The following is a 21,304-nucleotide window of genomic DNA, read 5'->3' on the forward strand; positions in this document are numbered from 1 at the left end:
ATTAAATAAAATGAATATAACTGGAGATATACACATTTGGAATTGGGGTCTATTAAACCCCACCCGAGTACTATCGTCATTTTTTCACCGGATTATTGAAGGGTTAACTAATAAATTAAAAAAATTGGCACGAACAAAGCATCCTAAATAGGAAATCTGAACCTTACATATCTGTAACGTTGACCATTAGGGTTTAAAAATAAGATAAAATTATATTATTAGAAAAAATCGAAATACGATATAATTTCAAAATTTATTAATATAATTCACATTTATTAGATACAATTATGTAATTTTTATATACTATGATTTATTAATACAATCAATTTAAATTGTTATATGACATATGTTATATATATATATATATATAACTTGTCTGACCATGACAAAGCTTTGAAAATATTTTCTTTTGAATATTTCCAAATTGAATGAAAAGATAACAATAGTAAATCTAATGCCATATTTTTGACTACTTTCATAACTGGAATTCAAAGTTATGGCTTTTTTCCATATATTCATTATGTCTTTTTTAAATTTTTCGAATTCTTAATATAATAATTAATTATGCTTTTACAATATTAATTAAGCTATATGCTATTCAATTATTAGGTGGGTTAATATATTCAATTATTTAGATTAATCAGATTGTATTCTAAAAATGTTTGGAAATCTGAGGTGACCCGAGAACAAAGATTTTATCTTTAATCACAAGGGTAGAATGATCAATAAATGTGGAAAAAAATTTGTAGTTGAGTATATCTCACATTTCTTACAATTTAAGAATAAATTTAGTAGGTGAAAGTTTTAAATTATATCTACAGCTTTAATTATTTCATTGATGAGACCTGATAAAATGGCATTACCAAATACCATACATCGAGATTATCATAATTTAGATTATATGGCCAGATTAAAGGCAGACCGAGTGGATGCTCTTGCTGTATTCATTGTGCTTAGATAATAGTTTATTTGTCATATCGTATCATGATTGGGGTAGTGTAGCTTGGGATATAGTTGAAATAATCTGGATAAACTTCTAAAAAGCTTCGGATTTAATTATGAATTAAAGTAATGAAGGTATTTTTTAAGTCAAGTTTGACGAATGTATGTTCTGAAGCAAGGATATCCAGTGTATTCCTTGCTCGCTGATTCATACCCAACTTTAATGCCCAACCCTAATTTGTTTAACGACAGCAATTCAATAAAAAAAAAATTTTATATGCTTGCATATAATTTTTAATTCTTTGATCTGGCTTCTGTAAGATAAACTATCTGGCTTCAAAAAATAGAGGAATTAAGATTAGGTAGACCACTATTAACTATTAGTTATAAAATCTGTCAATGGTTGCAATTAGTGTTGTTAAATGGCTCGTTTTGAGATTTTTAAAAACGGGTAACTCTATATTTTAGCCAGAAAAATATTGCCTAAGCCTTTGAGATTTCGATAATATATGTATAGACCTTTGTTCCTTCTATGAGCAAGATCTTCAGGCTTATTGAATTAGCCGTTTTTAAAAATCGGCTCAAAACGAGCCGTTTAACAACACTAGATGCAATAGGATCAGAGAGCAAGAATTGCCTATATTTATAAGATCTCGTATATAGACTGGTTTGATCCAATCCTATTGTGGAGTCTATTAAAAATTAGCTTCAAACTTAATCTAGGGTTAATTTAATAGATGTTTCTAGTAATTAGAAATATATTCAGAGTATCTAAGACGCTGAATAATAATAAAATGAGTGTATTGTCTGGCCAAGTATAGACTGAACAAAATTCACGCATTCATATAAAATGAAAAGCTCGCACAAATAAATAGATGATGATAAATTGAAATGATAATACTAATTAAATTAGTGTAATAATTAATTTTTATAAAACCTAAAAAATGAAGAAATATTAATATAGGTCTTTTATAAATTTCATATCGTAATATTTAATATTTATGAATAAATTTCTTAAATAATATATTATGGCCAGTTAACATATTATATATGGCCCAGAATACAAATCTTGTTTTAACTTGCCAGTAAAAGAACTTTCAAATAATCTCTTCACTCATAAACTATTAAAGATAGATACAAATTTTATTTCATAGATAGAGAATTGGGCTATACATTGATATAAAATTTGCTTGGTTAAACCCAAATCTTAGTGTATTTTTTAGAAAAAAGCAAAAAACATGGCCATTTATAGCACATCTCTCATACCTTTATTACTAATGAGCCTAAGAATTGAAATTTTCTGTTAATATGAAAATTTCAATAAAATGGAGTAATATTAAGAGGTCAATTTTTTTTAGCTAGATATCTACTATTTCTGACATCAGATGGTAACAATTTTTTTTTGAATATTGGCCTATGTTATTTTATAATTTTTGGCATTTATTTCAAATATTTGCCATAGTACCATATGTGGGAAAGTCTAATAATTTGGAAAAAAAATTTTTTTAAAGATTAATATTAAAAGATTAAACAGTTTTGCCTATTTAACTCGAAATACTAAATCAATTATTTATATTGTCATTTTCGTAATAATCGCTTTTTTCATATATATTCTAATTTTAATAAGTATCATATTTGATTAGCTCACACAAAACTCTAAATATTGTATCCTAAACGAGTAATTATTTAAATCACATATCCCATTAGTAAAAAAATTGTTACATTTTGTAAAAATAAACTACTTGATAATATAGTTTAATAATCGAATCTCTATTATAGATTAACACAGCCCAGCTAGAATTTCCCTCATTAAGATGATTTTTGAAAAAATAGTGAGAACCGGTCCAGTCCTTAGAGATGGAGAAAAATGACATAAATTTTCAAAAAATTTGGAGAAATTAAAAAAATTTGCAGATGCGTTGCGACCCAACATAAAAAAAGTGCGTTGCTCGGATGCGTTCAATTTCTTTTAGCCTAACCCCAGATCTGTGCTCTCTACAGAAAAAATTCTCTATATAATTATATTTTGTATATTAATTTTAAAAAATTTACCCTAATTTTTGAACTGCATCATATCTAATAATTGAATTTTTTTTAAATAAATAATGTTGAATTAGGTATACCATTATTACTAATAAGTCTAAAAATTTAAAATTTCAATAAAATGGAGTATTGGATATAAGCCAAAATGTTATTTTTAGCTAGATATCTATCATTCCCGACACCAGATGGTAAATTTTTTTTTTAAATATATTTTATTTAATAATTTTTAGCATTTACGTGGGAAAGTGTAATAATTTTGATAGAGATATTAAATATTAAAAAAGTGAATAGTTTTGACTATTTAGCTCAAAATTCTAAATCAATCATTTATCTCGGCATTTTCGCAATAATCGCTTATTTCAAATATTTTCTAATTTTAATAAGTATCATATTTGTTTGTTTATTTTATCACATAGAAGTTCAAGGAAATCAATTGAAGATCCCTGTGCTACTAGGTTGAGTGGTAAAATAAAAAACATCAGGACAATCAGGGCGACGTAATATACTCCTCCTCAAACTACTACGCAGCGATCTTTAAAATAAAATTTAAATAAAAGGATGTAAGATAACAAGTAGTGGTGCTAAACGGCTCTATTTGATCCGATTTTTAAAAACTTCTAACTTAATATTATAGCCAGAAAAATATTGCCTAAGCCTCGAAATTTCGCTAAAAGATGTCCAAACTTTCCATAAAATTTTTATAATTGACGATCGAGGATACAATAAAGGGGTTGCTAAGGTTCAAGACTTTAAATAAATTTATCAATTGATCCTATTTTATTTTGCTGAAGATGTCGAAGGTAGAAAATGGGATACCTTGAATATAGAAGTATGAGAAAAGCTAATAGCATATCTGCAGTGATGACATAAGAAGAGCGATAATATTTTAAAGAAGAATTACTAAAAATTAGCGAAGGGTTGTTATTAACATAAGCTGGATATTTGGAAAGCAGTTCATTGAAAATTTAGTCTGCAACAGGAGAAATTTGTTCATTGATAAAAAATACACTTAAAGCTCCTTTGCTATTTATATAAAATTTTTTATATAAGTTTGACCAAAGATTTTACTTAATATAATGAATTTTGTATTTCTTGAAATATATTTTATTATCTTTGAATGTGGGTTTCTTTGTATTCTGGAAAGGATATGAAAAATATAATAGAATAACCTTTCCCATAATAATAAATTATTACAATCTTGATTTGATCAGGAAAGTTTACACTGCTAATCTGGCACTCGTGTTAGGGGAGACCTTTAACCGAGAATGTATGATCTGGATCATTAAAAAATTTAAATTTTCAATTATTTGCTATTGCAGAATCATATTGGATATTTATATTATCAGAAATATTGGTAAAATTATTATGAAAGTCATTAGATGATGATGTTAAATTTATTTTGATCTTTCTGTTCAATATTAGTGGGTATGTGTAATGTGGATGGCGGTATACTACTAAGAGGTGGAGTCTGTAGTTTGGTGGACATTTAAACAAAGTGGGCCATTGAGACTATTATTATCTATATTTATACAGCAAAGTTTAAGGCAATATGGACATAGTCTATTACGAGTCATTTCATTTAATTGATCCTATATTATTTTTCATCATTGCCATAATATTTGAATTAATATCATATAAGAATAGCCTTGTGAAATGTTTAAGTTGTTGTCATGTAATATTAAGATTGTTTTAAGAAAAATGTAATTAATTTATTCATTGTGCTAAACTATTAAAAGATTATTGTTAACCAAACGTATTCAAACTTCAATTTGAGCCAGCTGGGATTATTTAAAATCCACTCGTAACTTAAAAATGTAGTAACACTCCAATTCTGGACCAATATATATTTTTTTAATTAGATGGACAATTTTTAATTAATAACCAACCTGCTTCAAAGATTTCTGATCTCTGAAAATCAAAAAATATGAAGATTATTTTTAAGAATGCTCAGGTCACACTCTTCGTGGGCCTTAATTTTTTGACTAAGCCCAGGCCCACAGTAAAAAAAATATAAGGCTTGGCTCATATCGAATATTTATAAAAATTCCTAAGCACTACCTAAGCCCATAATAAGTTTCAAAAAAATTTCCCAAGCCCAGCCTAAACCCATATCCAAAAATTTCATTTATTGTATTTAATAAAAATTAACAATATTTAAGTGTATTTAGGCAATAATTTTGTTTAAAATAATGAAATTTATTAGAAAGCTAATTAAAATAAATAATTTTAGGCCCAAGCCTGGCCCATTAAAAAATTAAAAACTCAGGCCCAGCCCGGCCCGCTAGAAAATATAATATTAAGCCCATGAAAGTCTCTGGCTGAGTTTTTGATCAAATTTTGCCTAGAGTTTTAGCCCATTATTTGAGAATTTTTTTTAGACCACAAACATTTTTTATTTTGCTCAATATTTTATAAATACTGGTCAAAAAATTTGTTTTTTGATAATACATATACTGCTTATTTTAATAAATTTACTGCCAGAACATTATTTTTTGCTAATACAAATACTGCCCATTATAAGATTCTAGCATATAATAATATATATAACAAGCGTAATATAATAGATTTATTCAAAATTATTAATTTTTTAAATTCATATCCACCTTTTTAATTTAATAAAAGAGAAGATAAAATGAAAATTTAAAAGGTCAGACCCGATTCTAGGCATATTTGTGAAGGGGGAGAGCACTGCCCTTTCAATGAATGTAATGGGAGAGAAATAACTGTAGTTCAAATTCAAACAACTATCGGTTTAAAAAAACTATTTATTCATGTAATATCTAATAACGCCAACATACTTCGTATTGTAATGAGGAAGGAGAAAAGGTTAATGTAGTTAATTTTGTGGAAAAATGAAAGTGATCAAGAAGCCAATATTCAGAATAAGGAAAATGAGCCTAAGCTTGCAAATAAAAAATGGATAGGTTAGATTTTCAGGTGGTTTGAATCCGTTAGACTTTTTATCGACTGCGCCATTCTTGAAGTATATTTTATAAGTCTTAAAGCATATATTTGAAGTATAACTTTTTATTTTATTTCTTATAAAATAGCATTTTTTGTGTATATTCAAATTCAGAGAACAATCCAAAATGAAATAACAAAATATACAATTTAATGCATATAGTTATAATTTTGATCCAGCCGTTTTTTAAAATCGACCCGAATCTGGCTTTTTAACATCACTAGATATTGGTCTTTTTGGCGATACCTGATTTAAATATGTTGTAAAATATACAAAGATTTGTACGACTTATTTAAAGTCTAAAATCATCAAATGAAAAATCAGTTATTAACAACAATAGGATGTGATCTCACAAAATACTGGTAAATTTATGTGCACCTGATAGTACGGTAAACAAAGAGGTATTAGAAATACATAATATTTTAATCAAATTTTTTCATCCCAAACCTAATATAATTGTAGAGAGATAATTTTTATCAATATAATCAAAAAAATTAATAGACTATATAAAAAATCTTTGAAAATTAGCAGCGACTTGTGAATTTGGGGAATTTAAATACTGCATTATGAGATAAATTTATATTCGATAAAGAATCCTAAAATTTTACAAAGATTATTATCCGAGGATAATATAGACATTAATTAAATAAGGGGATTCAAATAGCTACTAGAGTAGAAACAGCTATAAAAAATATAAACTAAAATCGATCAGTTAGAAGAGGAACATAATGATAATATAAATAAATATAATTTAAAAAGTTAATAATGATATGTTTAACAATCAAAATCATATAATAATTATAATATGAGCTACAAAAACCAAATCCCTGCCACTTCTGCAGCGGGTAGAAGGGAAAATTGTCTTTTCAAGAATGCCACTTGTTATAAATGAAACAAAATTGGGCACATTGCTCGAGTCTGTAATAAAGAAATAGTAAATTTTATTAATAATACAACAAATGAACGCCATTCAGAATTTTGGGCGGATATCATAATAAACAACAGCGATATCAGAATAGAATTAGACACTGGTGCTGGAGTAAGCATTATAAACGAAATGAATTGGAAAAACAAACTTAATTGTCCTGGATTAACAAATTGCATGCTAAAACTTAGAAGCTATACAGGAGCCAATAGACCACTATTAGATCAGAATGTAGTAAAAGTACATAATAAAGGACGAACTACCTCTCATAATTACAAAAAGATATATAAAAAATCTAAGTGGAAGAAACTAAAACTAAATTTTTAAAAATGAATGAAATACCTGAAAGGGCCATACAAATAAATAACATTAATATACAAAATGAATTACCTCAATTATTTACCAAAGAATTGGTCTGTTTGAAAGATTTTAAGGCATAAATATAATATATGAAAACGAGAAACCAATTTTCTGTAAATCATGTCTCGTATCATACGTATTAAAAGAAAAGGTTGAAGAAGATTTAGACAGATTGCTAAAAATAGTAGTTATAGAAAAAATTAATCATTCACTTTATGCATCACCCATAGTAATTGTTCTAGAAAGATAAAACATTAAGAATTTGCTATTAATTTTCATATCCAATACCAAGAATCCAAGATTTATTAGCCAGTTTGGGAAAAGGAGAGGAATTTTCAATATTGGATCTCTCATATGCCTATTTTCAAATTAAAGTGGGGGAAGAGTCTCCAAAATATCTTGTAATCAATACGCATTAAGGATTATTTAAATATACAAGACTACCTTTTGGTATATCGTCTTCAGCAATATTTCAACGAGCCATCGAAAATTTATTAAAAAGTTTTGAAGGAGTAGCTTGTTTTTAGATATCATTATAACCGGGAAAAATAGAGAAGCACGAAACAAATTTAAAAAAGATACTAAAATGTCTAGACAAAAATGGAATCAAGCTAAAGATAGAAAAATATAAATTTTTCAAGCAAAATGTCGAGTACTTAGGACACAATATTTCAAAAAACGGGATTAAAACTATCGAAAAAAATACTGAGGCAGTAAAAAAAACACCAGAACTAACAAATTTGAAACAATTACAGTCATTTCTAGGGACAGTATTCAAAATTTATTTCAATTTTGCAAATAAATCCAAACTATTATATAAATTATTAAAAAAAGCAGTAGTTAGGAGATGGACAAATATATGAAAAGATGCGTATAAAAAAATAAAGCAAGAAATAAGTAGTAATCCAATATTACAACATTATGATCCAAAATTACCCATTATATTAGCTACAGATGAGTCAGCCATCAAAATTGTGGCAGTAATATCACAAATAAAAGAGGGTAAGGAGAGACCAATTGCATTCGCCTCAAGAAAGCTAAATGCAGCCGAGAAAAATTATAGCCAAATAGAAAGAGAAGCTCTTGCCATCATATTTGAGGTTACAAAATTCAAAGAATTTATATATGAAAAAAAGTTCACATTACTAACAGACCACAAGCTATTAATGAGTTTATTTCGTCCAAGAAAAGATATACCAACAACATCTACTGCCAGAATACAAAGAAGATGGGTTTTATTATTAGCAGGTTAACCAATATGAAATAGAATTCAAAAGTAGCCGACAACTAGCCAATGTTGACATGCTATCTCGATTACCTATAAAGGGAACCCTAATACCAAAAGAAGAAACACTAGATCAAATATGGGTGGGAGAACAACAAACACCTTAAAATGCAAGCGAAATTGAATGAGAAACAGTGCAAGATGATGTACTCTCTAAAGTATACAGGTATACAATAGACGGATGGTCAATAAACTATGATGCATGTTTAAAGGAGTATAGCCAAAGGAGAGTGGAAATCACAACAGAGAGAGATTGTTTACTTTGGGGAACTATGTGATAATACTACAATACCGAAACAACGTAGAGATGATACATCAAGGACATATTGGAATGGTAAAAATGAAGGTGAGAGCAAAACAATACTCGTGGGGGCCTAATATAAACCAAGATATAGAAACATGGGTTGACAAAATGGCAAAACCACCAAAAGCATGGCACCGAGTACATATTGATTATGTTGGATGTTGGACCATTTCAAAAACATTATTGGTTGTTGATGCTAACAGTAGCTAGGTAGAAATATTTCCCATGACTAGTACTACAACCGAAAGCACTATAAAATTATAAAAGAAATATCTTTGCCAGATTCGGATTTCCTAAGATAATCGTTTCTGATAATGGGCCATAATTCAGCAGTAAAGAATTCAATGATTTTTGCGAAAAAAACGGAATAAAATTAGTGCACGGAAGTCCATACCATCCTCAAACTAACTGCATGCCCGAACGTTTAGTTCGAATCTTTAAATAGAGCATGAATAAAGTAAACGAGGGGAATTTAGAAACCAGTTTGACTATTTTTTCTACAATTATCGAAATACACTAGGGAGGGAAAATGAACAAAGTCCCGTCTTAAACCTAGAGGATTGTTAGGCCAAATATTCAACGGGGGAACAAAAAGGAGAAGTTAGAATACTACACTTCGAGATAAATGAAAAAATGTGGTCGAGCATTTACAGCCATTATTAAAAGTAGTGTTGTTAAACGGCTCGTTTTGAGCCGATCTTTAAAAGCGGCTAACTCAATATTTCACCCAGAAATATATTACGTAAGCCTGAAGATTGTGCTTACAGAAGGAACAAAAGTCTAGACATATATTATCGAAATCTCAAGGCTTAGGCAATATTTTCTGGCATTGAGTTATAATTAAAAAATCGGCTCAAAACGAGTCGTTTAACAACACTAAAAGCATATCGGATCACTACGATATGGAGTAAGTATAGAGGGTAAAACGATTATACGTCATACAGATCAATTAAGGAAAGAACCGAAAATATATTAACTGTAAAGTACGAAGTAGAGAACCGAAGAGATAGTAAACAAAGAGGACGTAGTAAACAATAACGATGAAATGAACCTAAAGGAGAGGGAGGAAAATGATACAAGTCAAGAAGTCGAAGGAAGTATTATACACAAGTTAGAAACTACAAATCAAGATCGACATCCGAAAAGAATACGAAAGAAATCAATTAGTGGTACTAATGTTAATATTAAGTTTGTTATTTTTTTGTAAGAGGTTCATTTTATTACTTTGGATTTTTTGTGTTGAATATACACAAAAAATGCGATTTTATAAGAAATAAAATAAAAGGTTATGTTTCAAAAATATACTTCAAGAATTACTTCTAAAAATATATTTCAATAACCAAAATAATATTGTGTAAGTCTGGAGATTTAGCTCATAGATGGCAGAAAGGACATCTATTTACCAAATGACGAGGCTTACATAATATTATTTTGGCTAAAATATTAATAGGGTAGTTATTAAAAATCGACTTAAATCGGGTTTTTTAATAATATTGGTAAAAGACTGTTACTAATAATGGAAGAAGATTTTCTTTAAGGTTATATGAATTAAGTTGAATAATTAATTGAAGCTGATACAATAAATTTTTAAACATAAACAAACAGAGCAAATTATAAATTTATATGTAGTCAAATACCTCATCTACAAAATAAAAAAAGTTTAGTTCACCTTTAATACTTTAGAAACTGTGATTAATTATGTGAAGTAAATCATTTTCGCCATTTTACCCCATACCCAGGGTAAAGTGGCTAAGCATCGGAGTAACGTGGTTAAAATAAAATTGAACATATTGTTTAATTTAACAAAATATTGCAATTTTGATATTTATTCATTAAATCGCCTAGCGACATTTTATCACATGCGACACTTTATCACATGCGACACTTTATCACGACGATACTTTATCATGACGACACTTTATCACGACGACACTTATCACGACGACACTTTATCACGACAACACTTTATCACTCAGTCATTTGATAACGCGACACTTTATCATGGGACATTTGAACACGCGTCACTTTATCATGCGACACTTTATCAATATACTGAAAACTTTTAATATATTTAAAAGTTAAATTTTGATAATATCTCATTTTTTGACTTTTCCGTTTAAATTCTGATATTTAAAAAATTTTAATTAATTTTTTTGCATTTTTTTATTGAGAAAAACTCATATTTTAATTTTCATTATAATAATTTTTTTTAACTCTAAGTTCCATCATATTTTTTTCATAAAAGTTTGAATTTTTGAAATTCAACGAATTTATTTGGACAAAAATGAAAAACCTTTTATAATCTATTATTTTACGAAGATTTATTTTAAATTTTATATAGAAAAGCACCATTCCATTTATTTTATATTTAAAATCCAATTTCTGTTATTTTCATTCCAAAATTTTTAGCCAAATAATTTTTTAAATTAAAATTTTATGTCCTTTAAAAATAAAGAAACATGAGACATGGGCAATAAGATTGATTTCAATTTATACTTTTTAATAATATGTAACTATACGAGTAAAAAATATAAATTATTTATAAAATATTTAATTGAATAAAATATGGGCAATAGCTTTTAAAAATGTTAAAGAATCAGATAGTCCATAATTCGAAACACATATATGAAATCGTTTTTTTTTATCTTCATATTTATTTGAGAGGTAGGTACATGTTGTTCCCATTATGGCTTGAAGATATAGGGCCTTATGTTTTTGCATATCTTTTTGAATCCCATCTAAAAATTTCCAAAGCGTTGGGTGAACATTGGTATAGGAATTAAATTCCATAATGCCACCCTTCAACACAATTTGTTGTTCGGGCGACACCTTCTAACGTTGAATTGTGTTTGTCATAATTTTACATTATAGAGGTGCTGCAAAATTATTTCGTTGCCCTATAAATATATAAATTGAGAATAAAAAATATATTTTTTAATTTTTAAGTGGTCGTGTGATAAAGTGTCTCAAGATAAAATGACGGGTGATAAAGTGTCGTCGTGATATGTCGCCGTGATATTGTCGTCGTGAAAAAGTGTCGTCGTGAAAAAGTGTCGTCGTGAAAAAGTGTCGTCGTGAAAAAGTGTCGCATGATAAAGTGACGCGTGATAAAGTGACTCCAAATCTTTTAAATATATACTAATCAAAACAATCAATTCAATTATTCTTTCCCTTTGTGACTATTCTTAAAATTTTATTCCATATAACAAAGAAAGTATTTATCAATTTTCCTTCTTGCTCAAAAATATGCTTTTATATAATGTTAACGTTAATATCTAAAAATCCCTTTTTACTTAAATCAAACATTTTAACGTTTTACCCATAATAACTTTACACCAAGGTGATATATATTGCGTTAATCGTTATTATCTGACTTCTCATTAAGCGAAAACTTCCGATAAATATAGTTATGGCTGGAACATGTATACGCAAAATTAATTGAGGGTTATTTTCATAATTTTTGGGTAAAAAACGGGTTTTGGGCAAAAAATACCAGAAAAGTTATGCTTTACCCCGGTCTCCCCTACAGGAGGCCATTTTAATATCGACAAACCTAATATTTCATGTGGATAGAGATTTACAAAATGTGACAATATTAACATTCTCAAATATTCATTTTATAAATTGATAAACATAAGTAATAAATATATTTTTTAAATTGATTAATATCATTTATATATAATAAAGGTTTCGAAAAATTTTTTAAATAATTTTTTTAAAAAATTAAATTATATTAAAACCAAGAATGAGGGGGCCCACAATATAAATCAGGCATAAAACCAGACACTCAATTTGGAGTAACTATTTTATATTCAAAAAAAATCAAGTGTCCTGTAGCTTCAGATGCAAAGTTATAAAGAAAAAGGCAAAGTGAAAATAACAATGCGTTTAAGACATATAGCCACAGGGTTAAGGCATATAATTACGAAAATTTCCCTTTAATTGTGATTGTTTAGTTATCATCAACAAAAATAAGCTTTAATTTAATAAAATTTTAGTAAATCCATATTATATAATAGAAAGAACAAAGACTAAATTCTAATATTTAGTTAATTTAAAAAATTCTCTATATATTTTTAAGCTCTAAACAAAAAATAATTAAATATAAAAGACGTTGTAAATCGCATAATATAAGTTATGATTACTCAAAAGTTTCGTTGCTAGTTTACTTTTAAAACCATTTCAAGCAATGTTGGAGAAAATTGGGGGGAAAATAAGGTGGAGAATATGGCATACTGCCTTAATATTTCAAGCAAAGACTGCAGATACCATTTGCACAGCCCGGCCTGGATTTTTTGAAAGAAAATACGGCCCGGTTAGAGTTATATATTTTCCGGCCAGTATTTAAAATAGATTTTATTTATTTTTAATTTTTACAGATAATAATAGCGATTAAATATTTGGCTCCCCGATTCGGTATATTTTAAAAAATTAAAATAAGGCGTAGGGCCGGGCCTGCAAGTCTCTGATTTTAAGCAATATAGGTGTTGCCTGAATAAACCAGGAAAAATGTTTGCTTATAATATTTCCAACCTATTGCTTGTTTTCAAAAATTGCTTATTATATATTCATTTTTGAGTATGAATGATGCCGTATTCAATAAAATTACACATTTGCCTTTTAGCAATTTTTTATAGAAAAATTATTACCTGACGTAACCAATCCATGTTTGCTGATAGCAAAAGGCAAGCAGGAAAAAGTTTTCCACTCGTTAATAATTGGATCGTAACTTTCCATTCCTCTCAATACTACCTTGTCATCTTCTCCGCCTGTCGTAATAACTATTTCAGACAATCCTAAAAAAGTATAAAATTATGTTTAAAAGAAACCGAATATATATGTATGGTGAGTAAATGTGAAAATGAAAAAGATCAAAGCGATTAGTACAAATGATAATAATCATGTGAGTGCAAAACAATATAATTATAACAAAAAGTAATGAAATATGAGTAATATGGAAGAATATGAAATAAGGTAACCAAAAGCTTTTCTGGGCTTTGTGTTCAAAATAGGGAAATATCGGTGATGTTCCAAAAGTTGGTAAGTCTTTGCCTGATTAACTATTTGTTGACATTTCAGGTCTTCTGTTATAACTGGCGAGCTCTCAAGTTTGTCGTGTATAAAATAAGCGTCCATAAATACCAAACGAACCTTGATTATGAATGTTATAATTAAATTTTATACAGTTTACGATAGTAAAAAATATAATTTTGCAATTGTGAAATTTCATCTTATAAAATATTTAAAATAATGGGGACATTGCCCGATTTTTTAAGAAAATTCGGGCCGGGTCGGGTTTTAGAAATTTTTAAAATATATCTAAATTTATCAATTTTGTTGAATTTTTTATGTAAAATAAAAATATGTGATTTTATTTATAGAAAGTAGATGCCATATAACATATATATCGTTTATTTTGAGTAATTATAAAAATTAATTTCTATATTTAAATAAATTCGGGCCGAGCCGGCAAAATTTTTTAGAAAAAATTTCGGGTTTGGGCCGGGCTGGACAAAACTTTATAAAATAATTTCGGGCAGGGCCGGGCTTGAAAAATTAGGCCCGATGCATATCACTAGGGGACATGTCCAATTACAATAATTTACAATTTATTCTCAAAAAATGATTTAGCATTTCAAGTAATCCCCATTGGTCATGATCTTGACCTAGAGAGGGCTATTCACACTTGGATGAGCAATTCCACCCTTCAGAAAGCATGTGATATTCCCCTGGTATCTCACTCCGTTGATTATCCCTTATCGAGTGATTCATTAGAACAATGTCCCAGCCAAGTTATTTTGAATTCTAAATCGTGCTACGAATGACTGTAGATCATCCCAAGCAAAAATCTCGTTCTAATGAAGAACTTCGTGCTGAAATATATCGCTTCCTTCAAAATGTATTAATTGTTCTTTACCATTTGATTCTAAAGCACATCATCCTTTACATTGCAAATATTCCAAAGGCCGCCTCCCATGGCATACAAACATAAATAATTTGATCTCAAAAGCTCTTAAAAGGGCCAGAATCTCAAATACCCTAGAAACTAATCATTGATTTTTCTGTGCGATCCAACAGAAATGCCTGAGCTATTAATTCGGCGGAAATCTTGAAAATAAACAAATATATTACTAATGTCGTTTTTAACACCCAATACTCTTGATGTTTTGAGTGAGGAATTCCTTAAATTTAGGAAGAAATAAGCCAAATAAGTGTAATGAAACCTTCTAATTCAAATAAGCCATTACGTTAGTTATTCATCAAATATTTGCATTGCTATTCATGGTTCAATATAGCAATCTCTTAATTGTTTTTTTTAATTTAGTTTTTATCAGCTGTTTGTGTGTTTTAAATTTATATATATATAGTGAATTGAATTCCATATCAAATCAATTGAGGTTTCAACCAGACCCCCTCAGATAAATTTTTACTTTCATTTTATTTTCTTCAAAACACTGTGTAAAAGAAATTTGTTTTGCTTTCAAAAAACTATTTTCAAAATGATTTTTCATACTTAGATATTCATCTTTGCTCACAAATGTATATTTTGTGCGATATTATTACTTGTATAGTTTATAAAACCATTGTTGTCAATATATGATCATATGAACGCTGCATGCTTACTCGAGTTGCTAACCATTTAGTAACGCCTCGAAACTATTGCAAGGGCTATATTACCAGGTTTGGAAAGAATGCCACTGCCTTTATCCCAATTTTCATGATTACAGAGAAACAACAATATAACTACTTTAACTAAAAACTCTTGTAATAAATCATGAAAAGGTGAATAGTGGCCTGATTATTGGTCCAATGCAATCCTTGTGGTCATGCACTACAAATGCATAATTTTCTTAAGGGTTAGCAATAACTAAGAATTCGCCAACATATAAATTGGATTTTAATGAGTTTTGAAATAAGGATTGTTGTGAAGCTATATGAATGAAGAATCAAATTATTTAATTTTTCTAAATAATCTACATTAGTTTGCAAATTTTGTCAGCGTTTCAAGATGGTAAATAATCTATTGAATTCGCATCAAATTATAAATTAAAAATGCATCCAAAGTCAAAATTTTAATTTTAATTTTTTTATTTATTTATTATTGAAATTTACAAAAATCAAATTTTGCGAGAAACATTTATTTTTTAAAAAAAATTCTTTGCCTTTGGACTACCTTAAGTCTTTCTTTTATTTTTGATTTATGCTCAAATAAAATATTCAATATTATTTTGCCAAGTTATTTCAAAAGAAAATTTAACCAGTGTTAAATAAACCATATCCCCCCCCCCCATCTCTTAAATATATTTTTTAAAGTAAGGGTCTTTCACTTAGACATAATTTTTAAATAAAGAATGATATTTATGTTAAATTTGAACAATTGTAGCCATATACAGCTCATAACTCCTAGACCACGTTCAAACCAGTCTAGGATTTTGTACAAATATAAAGTCTGGCATAAATTTATAAAAAAAAATTGAAAAATACCTTTTTTTCTATGACCACTTTTGGTTTTGTACTACCGATTTTAGGTATTAATCGGATTTCTATCACATTTATTTATATTTCATATTAAAGATCCATTATTAAGCTATATAATAAAATTTAAATTATTGTTCTAACTTAATTTATTCTTAAGAGATTTGAAAGTTAACGATAAGCATTTTGTCTAAAATGTACCATTTTTCTGCTCTTTAAGCCCCCATATCTTAATTAAGTGATGTAAGGAAGTAAAAAAAAATTTTCTTAGTTATAATATATATTACCAATATCAAAATTTGAAAAAGGTCGGGTTAAAAATCGATTATTTTTGGTTGATTTGATATGGAATTCATCATACATTATACTTTTATAAAAACGTTAATTGTTTTTTTAACCTTTGTTTTAAATTCGTTTTTTAATAATAGACCCTTTTTTATTTAAAAAAATTAATATTTTAAACAAAATAAACATCAGCTGAAAAATAACTTTTTAAAACTTGCTTACCAACTCCTGAGCTAAATATTTTAATAAACGATAAAATAGTAAATTACTCGCTTTGTTCGAATATGAATATAGAATTATTCAATAAAAATTTGCTGATCTACATCAGGCCTAATTTTGAACAAATTTTCAATAAATGCTTCAGTTTAGCAATCGATTATATTACATTATTATAAATCCATGTTAATATGATTACCTTAATAATTCGTTATAATTATTATACCTAGGATTTTATTTAATTAAAATCAGAGATTTAATAAAGATTGAAAACTATTGTGGCAAAATCGTCATAAACACATGTTACTAATCCTTTATATCGGCAAAAGACAAATTATCGGCATTTGAGATATTGTTAATTTGGAATGTATTTGTGATTTAAGTTTACTTAAACTCAAAGGAAATACAGCATGTATTTCCCGAGTTCCTAAAATGAAACGAGCTAAATTGAATCATTCTCGTAGTTTAATCTCTTCTAAATTGTATTGTTCGTTGGTTATACAAGTAAAATTTACTGATGGCATTTGTTTTGCAAACTGATATAAATCAACTTGTGTTAAAATGTATCCAGAACTGTGGCGCTGAAGGCTTGAGCGTGCTGCTAATCTTTTTAATGTTCCGCCAAGGCCGTCACATCGACCTTTTCCATGGGATGTAGATGAAAAATGTCATTCAGCTGCTACACCAAAATCTGATTCATGATAACACAAATTTATAAAAAAAATTCTGTTTTTATATTGCGCAACTGATCCGTCAGAGCAGTATTGGCTTTTTACTGAATTGATTGGTCAAAAAAATAACTATTGTAAATCCACAATAGTAAAAGGATATGTCTACAAATTATGGCCTCAGGAATTTCTATTAATAAGCGCAAAATGGGATACGATAAAAATAAAAGATTTTTTTATAATAGTTTTTACAATATAGCGTAGCGTCCTAATAATAATCATATCTGTGCATAAGGCTCAGGACATCATATTGGTTATACTCAATTGATTTTTCAATTTTAATCCCAATACAATTCATATTTTCATTAAAAATATAATATTATAATAATTTTTAAATATAACGCCATCTATATTATCTTTTTTATTTATATAAATAATAAAAATTCAAATAAAATAAAAAAAATAAAAATGGCCATCGAGATTTTTTATTAAGTAGTTAAATGTAAAGATCATAAACATTTTTAGAGAATATCAACACCCAAAAAAAATCCCTTCCTAACAATGTTAATTTTTTATTTTTACCGGAAATAAGTAAATAGTTAGATTTTTAAATTTTTTTTCGATATTTTCCAATGTAAAATTTTAAGGACTATAAAATGATATATAATTTGTAACTCATTTTTTAAAAAACAAGATTTAATGAAATCACGCATTGCGCGATTTTCGACTTTGAAGGCGTATATCTTTGGATCTGGTTGAGCTAGCACTCTAAAATTAATTTACTAAAATATACAAAATAGATAACTATCATGCCAAGATTCGTTTATTTTAAAAATGGTCGTCTGGAAATCTCATTTTTTTGGTCGATTAGATGTGGAATGACCCATCTGGAAAGAAATCACAACAATGAATATCTAAATTATTTGAATGAAAAAACAAAATATTATGAAGTGTTATTTGCAAAAGAACCTAAAATTAATATAGAAAACCGTTTTTCCAAAAAATATGTATATATAAATTTAACATCTCATGGAACTTGTGTAAATGATCGGCCTCTATCAATTATTGAAGATTCGATTTCAAATAATCATAAAACCAATTTATCTGGGCTCAAGTTATTGACAAAGAAAGTTTATCCCGAACTAACTATTAATAGAAAGCCCAATCCATTAGAGACAAAATATCAAGATGGGTAGAGGGAAAACTAATAAGCTTAAAAGTTGATGCAGTTAAACAACTAGACAGGTCAATTCTTAGTGCATATTCCATTTATATCAAAGTCCATTATAATTTTGAGAGCTCTTGGAATTGCAGAATTGAAAGAAACAAGTACAGGAGAATATGTAGGAGATTATACTAAAAACTTTACAAAAATTTTTAATTAATATTGAACAAATATACACAATGGTGAAAATTTTATCAAAGCTATAAAGCTCAAAATTGATTATGATAAAGGAGTGACTCAGCAGATGATGAAATATGTGTGAATGTATATAAATATATCGATGATATACAGAATACTTTTTTTATCAACTATTTTATCCTATCCAATTTATAGTGTACGTTGTGCAGCTCATACACTTCAGCTTGCAATTCAGGATGCAATAAAATTATCACCCATTGTGGATTCTCTTGCAAAAGCTAGGATATTAAATTTAAAATAAAGACATCCCACTTATCAAAAATTATTGAAAAATATGAAACTTCCTAAGCCTTTGTTAGAACCACCTATGGGCATTCAACCCATATGTTAGAAAGGCTGATTTTACTCAAACCCAATATCTAAAATTTCTTTTCAGAGCAATCTGATTATTTATTGATTGAAGATTGGAAAGAGATAACAATTGTTGAAATTTTAAAACCAATAAAATCGTAACCAAACAATTCCAATTTGAACAGTAAAGACTAACAGATTTTTATGCAGAATGATTAAGATGCTGCATTGAACTATAAAAAAAATGAAACCATTATTCTCAATTACTATACTTTTGTCTTAAGAACAGAGAAGAAAGGTTTATAAAGAATGAAATTCTCTTAGCTGCCATATACCTGAACAAGATTAATTAAAAGCTTAGTAAATTAATTATTTTGAATTTATATTAAAATTGTTATTTTTGGAATTACAGTTTACTTAAATATAAACAGTATAAATCCTTAAATATTACATTTACAGGTATTACTTAGTGATGATGAGATTTGTGCAAAAAGGCATCTTGTCAATTTATGGAGACGGATTAAAAGATAACAACGCCGACTTTATCTGATAATATTAGTTCCGATGAAGTTATTGAACAGAGAAAATGATACAAATTATAAAAGAGGGACAACGATTGCCGAGAAAAGTATTGTAACTATAATAATCGCATTATTTTAAAAGATTAGATAGGAAGCAAAATATTTTGCATTTTTGGGAGTCTGCTAAATTGGAGCACCCTGATTCATATATTTTATCCAAAATCTTATTTGCTGTTCCTTGCAACCAAAATTAATTTATCATATTTTCACAATATAGGTTAGCGTTGAAAGATCTTTTTCACATAAGAAATTCGTTCTTTCCCCACATAGATCGAGGATGAGTGAACAATTCATGGAAGATATTATGCTAATACGTCTAAATAAAATTTAAATTGATACATGATTGCTTTGTATTTTTAATTATTTTTTGCATATAAATAAAATAAAAAATATTTTTTATACCAAATTTTAGTTTTTTAATTATGATTTAAATATAGAATTTTTTTTATCAATTCAAAAATTCTTAAACCCGAACTGAACCCGAAACCAAACCCGGGTTCAAAAATATCCAGAATGGAATTCACCTATTTTTATTACCTTAAACCGAACGCGGGCAAAAATATTGTTGGGTTCGCTTTCCTGCACAACACTCTTTAAATTTTATTTATAGATTTAAAGTATATTAAAAAATTTTTTATAAAATAAAAAGAACACCCAAAGTTTTATTTATTTTAAATCTTTTAAATAATAACGGCTATTTTATTATTTATACCTTAAATAAAGGATTTTTTTTAAACATGGCATCTGGATTATGGAAATGTTTTACAAATGACAAAGATAATTTTGCAAAATGCGTTTGCAGAATTCTAATTTCACGGGGATGAATATTAATACTACCAATATCTATAAACATTTAAAGCGATTCCATAAACGGCATTTAAAGAGCTAATACAAAAAGAACGAAAAATATTAGAAGAAAAAAATCAAACTTAAAAAGAAAAGCCCAGAAAGTCAGCCAACAATATTAGCCATTTTTAATAAAACTAGTATTTAGAAAATTTCTCATCCTAAATCCATAATTATTTTAACATTTAGAAAGGAAATGATAGCTTGTGACCACCAGCCTATTCCTATCTTGGAGGATGATGGCTTTAAAAGGCTTTTACATCATTTATGTCCAAATTGTAAAATTTCCAATAGGAAGTATTTTTCACAAGCTGTTATTCCTGATATATATATGAAAAACTCTCCGAAAAAATTCGTAAAGAAATTTTGGTTGAAGATTCTTATTTTTCCTTTACCCCCGATATATCAACTAAAAATTCAGGTGGCGCTTCTCATATCTCATTAACATGCCATTATATAAACCAAAACTTTAAACAAACTAATAGAGCTTTAAATGTTAAAACATTTAATAAATTGCATACAGCAATAAACATTGCTCAAATTTTAGATGAAATGATTAATTATTGGGAGATAAATAAAAATAAAATACATTTAATCATTAGAGATAATGCACCCAATATAGCTTTGGCCATAAAAACGGTTTAAAGCGTTTCCTGCTTTGCTCATAGTTTGCAATTGATTGGGCAGCAATTTTTTC

At 27.8% G+C, this 21,304-nt stretch overlaps 1 protein-coding gene across 1 annotated transcript in view; it reads right to left on the reverse strand.

Moving 5' to 3' along the window:
- LOC135931455 (kelch-like protein diablo) overlaps nt 1–21,304 on the reverse strand; it is an 85,526-nt gene that overhangs the window by 51,840 nt on the left and 12,382 nt on the right. Inside the window, exons 5-6 of the mRNA XM_065468581.1 lie at nt 13,801–13,972; nt 13,471–13,617 (exon numbers count right to left, since the gene is read on the reverse strand). Coding sequence (XP_065324653.1) covers nt 13,471–13,617; nt 13,801–13,972 — 319 coding nt within the window. The remainder of the gene's footprint in view (nt 1–13,470; nt 13,618–13,800; nt 13,973–21,304) is intronic.

Source organism: Gordionus sp. m RMFG-2023, chromosome 1, assembly GCF_954871325.1.
Source record: "Gordionus sp. m RMFG-2023 chromosome 1, tfGorSpeb1-WG-v2, whole genome shotgun sequence".
Classification (NCBI taxonomy): Eukaryota; Metazoa; Nematomorpha; class Gordioida; order Chordodea; family Parachordodidae; genus Gordionus; species Gordionus sp. m RMFG-2023.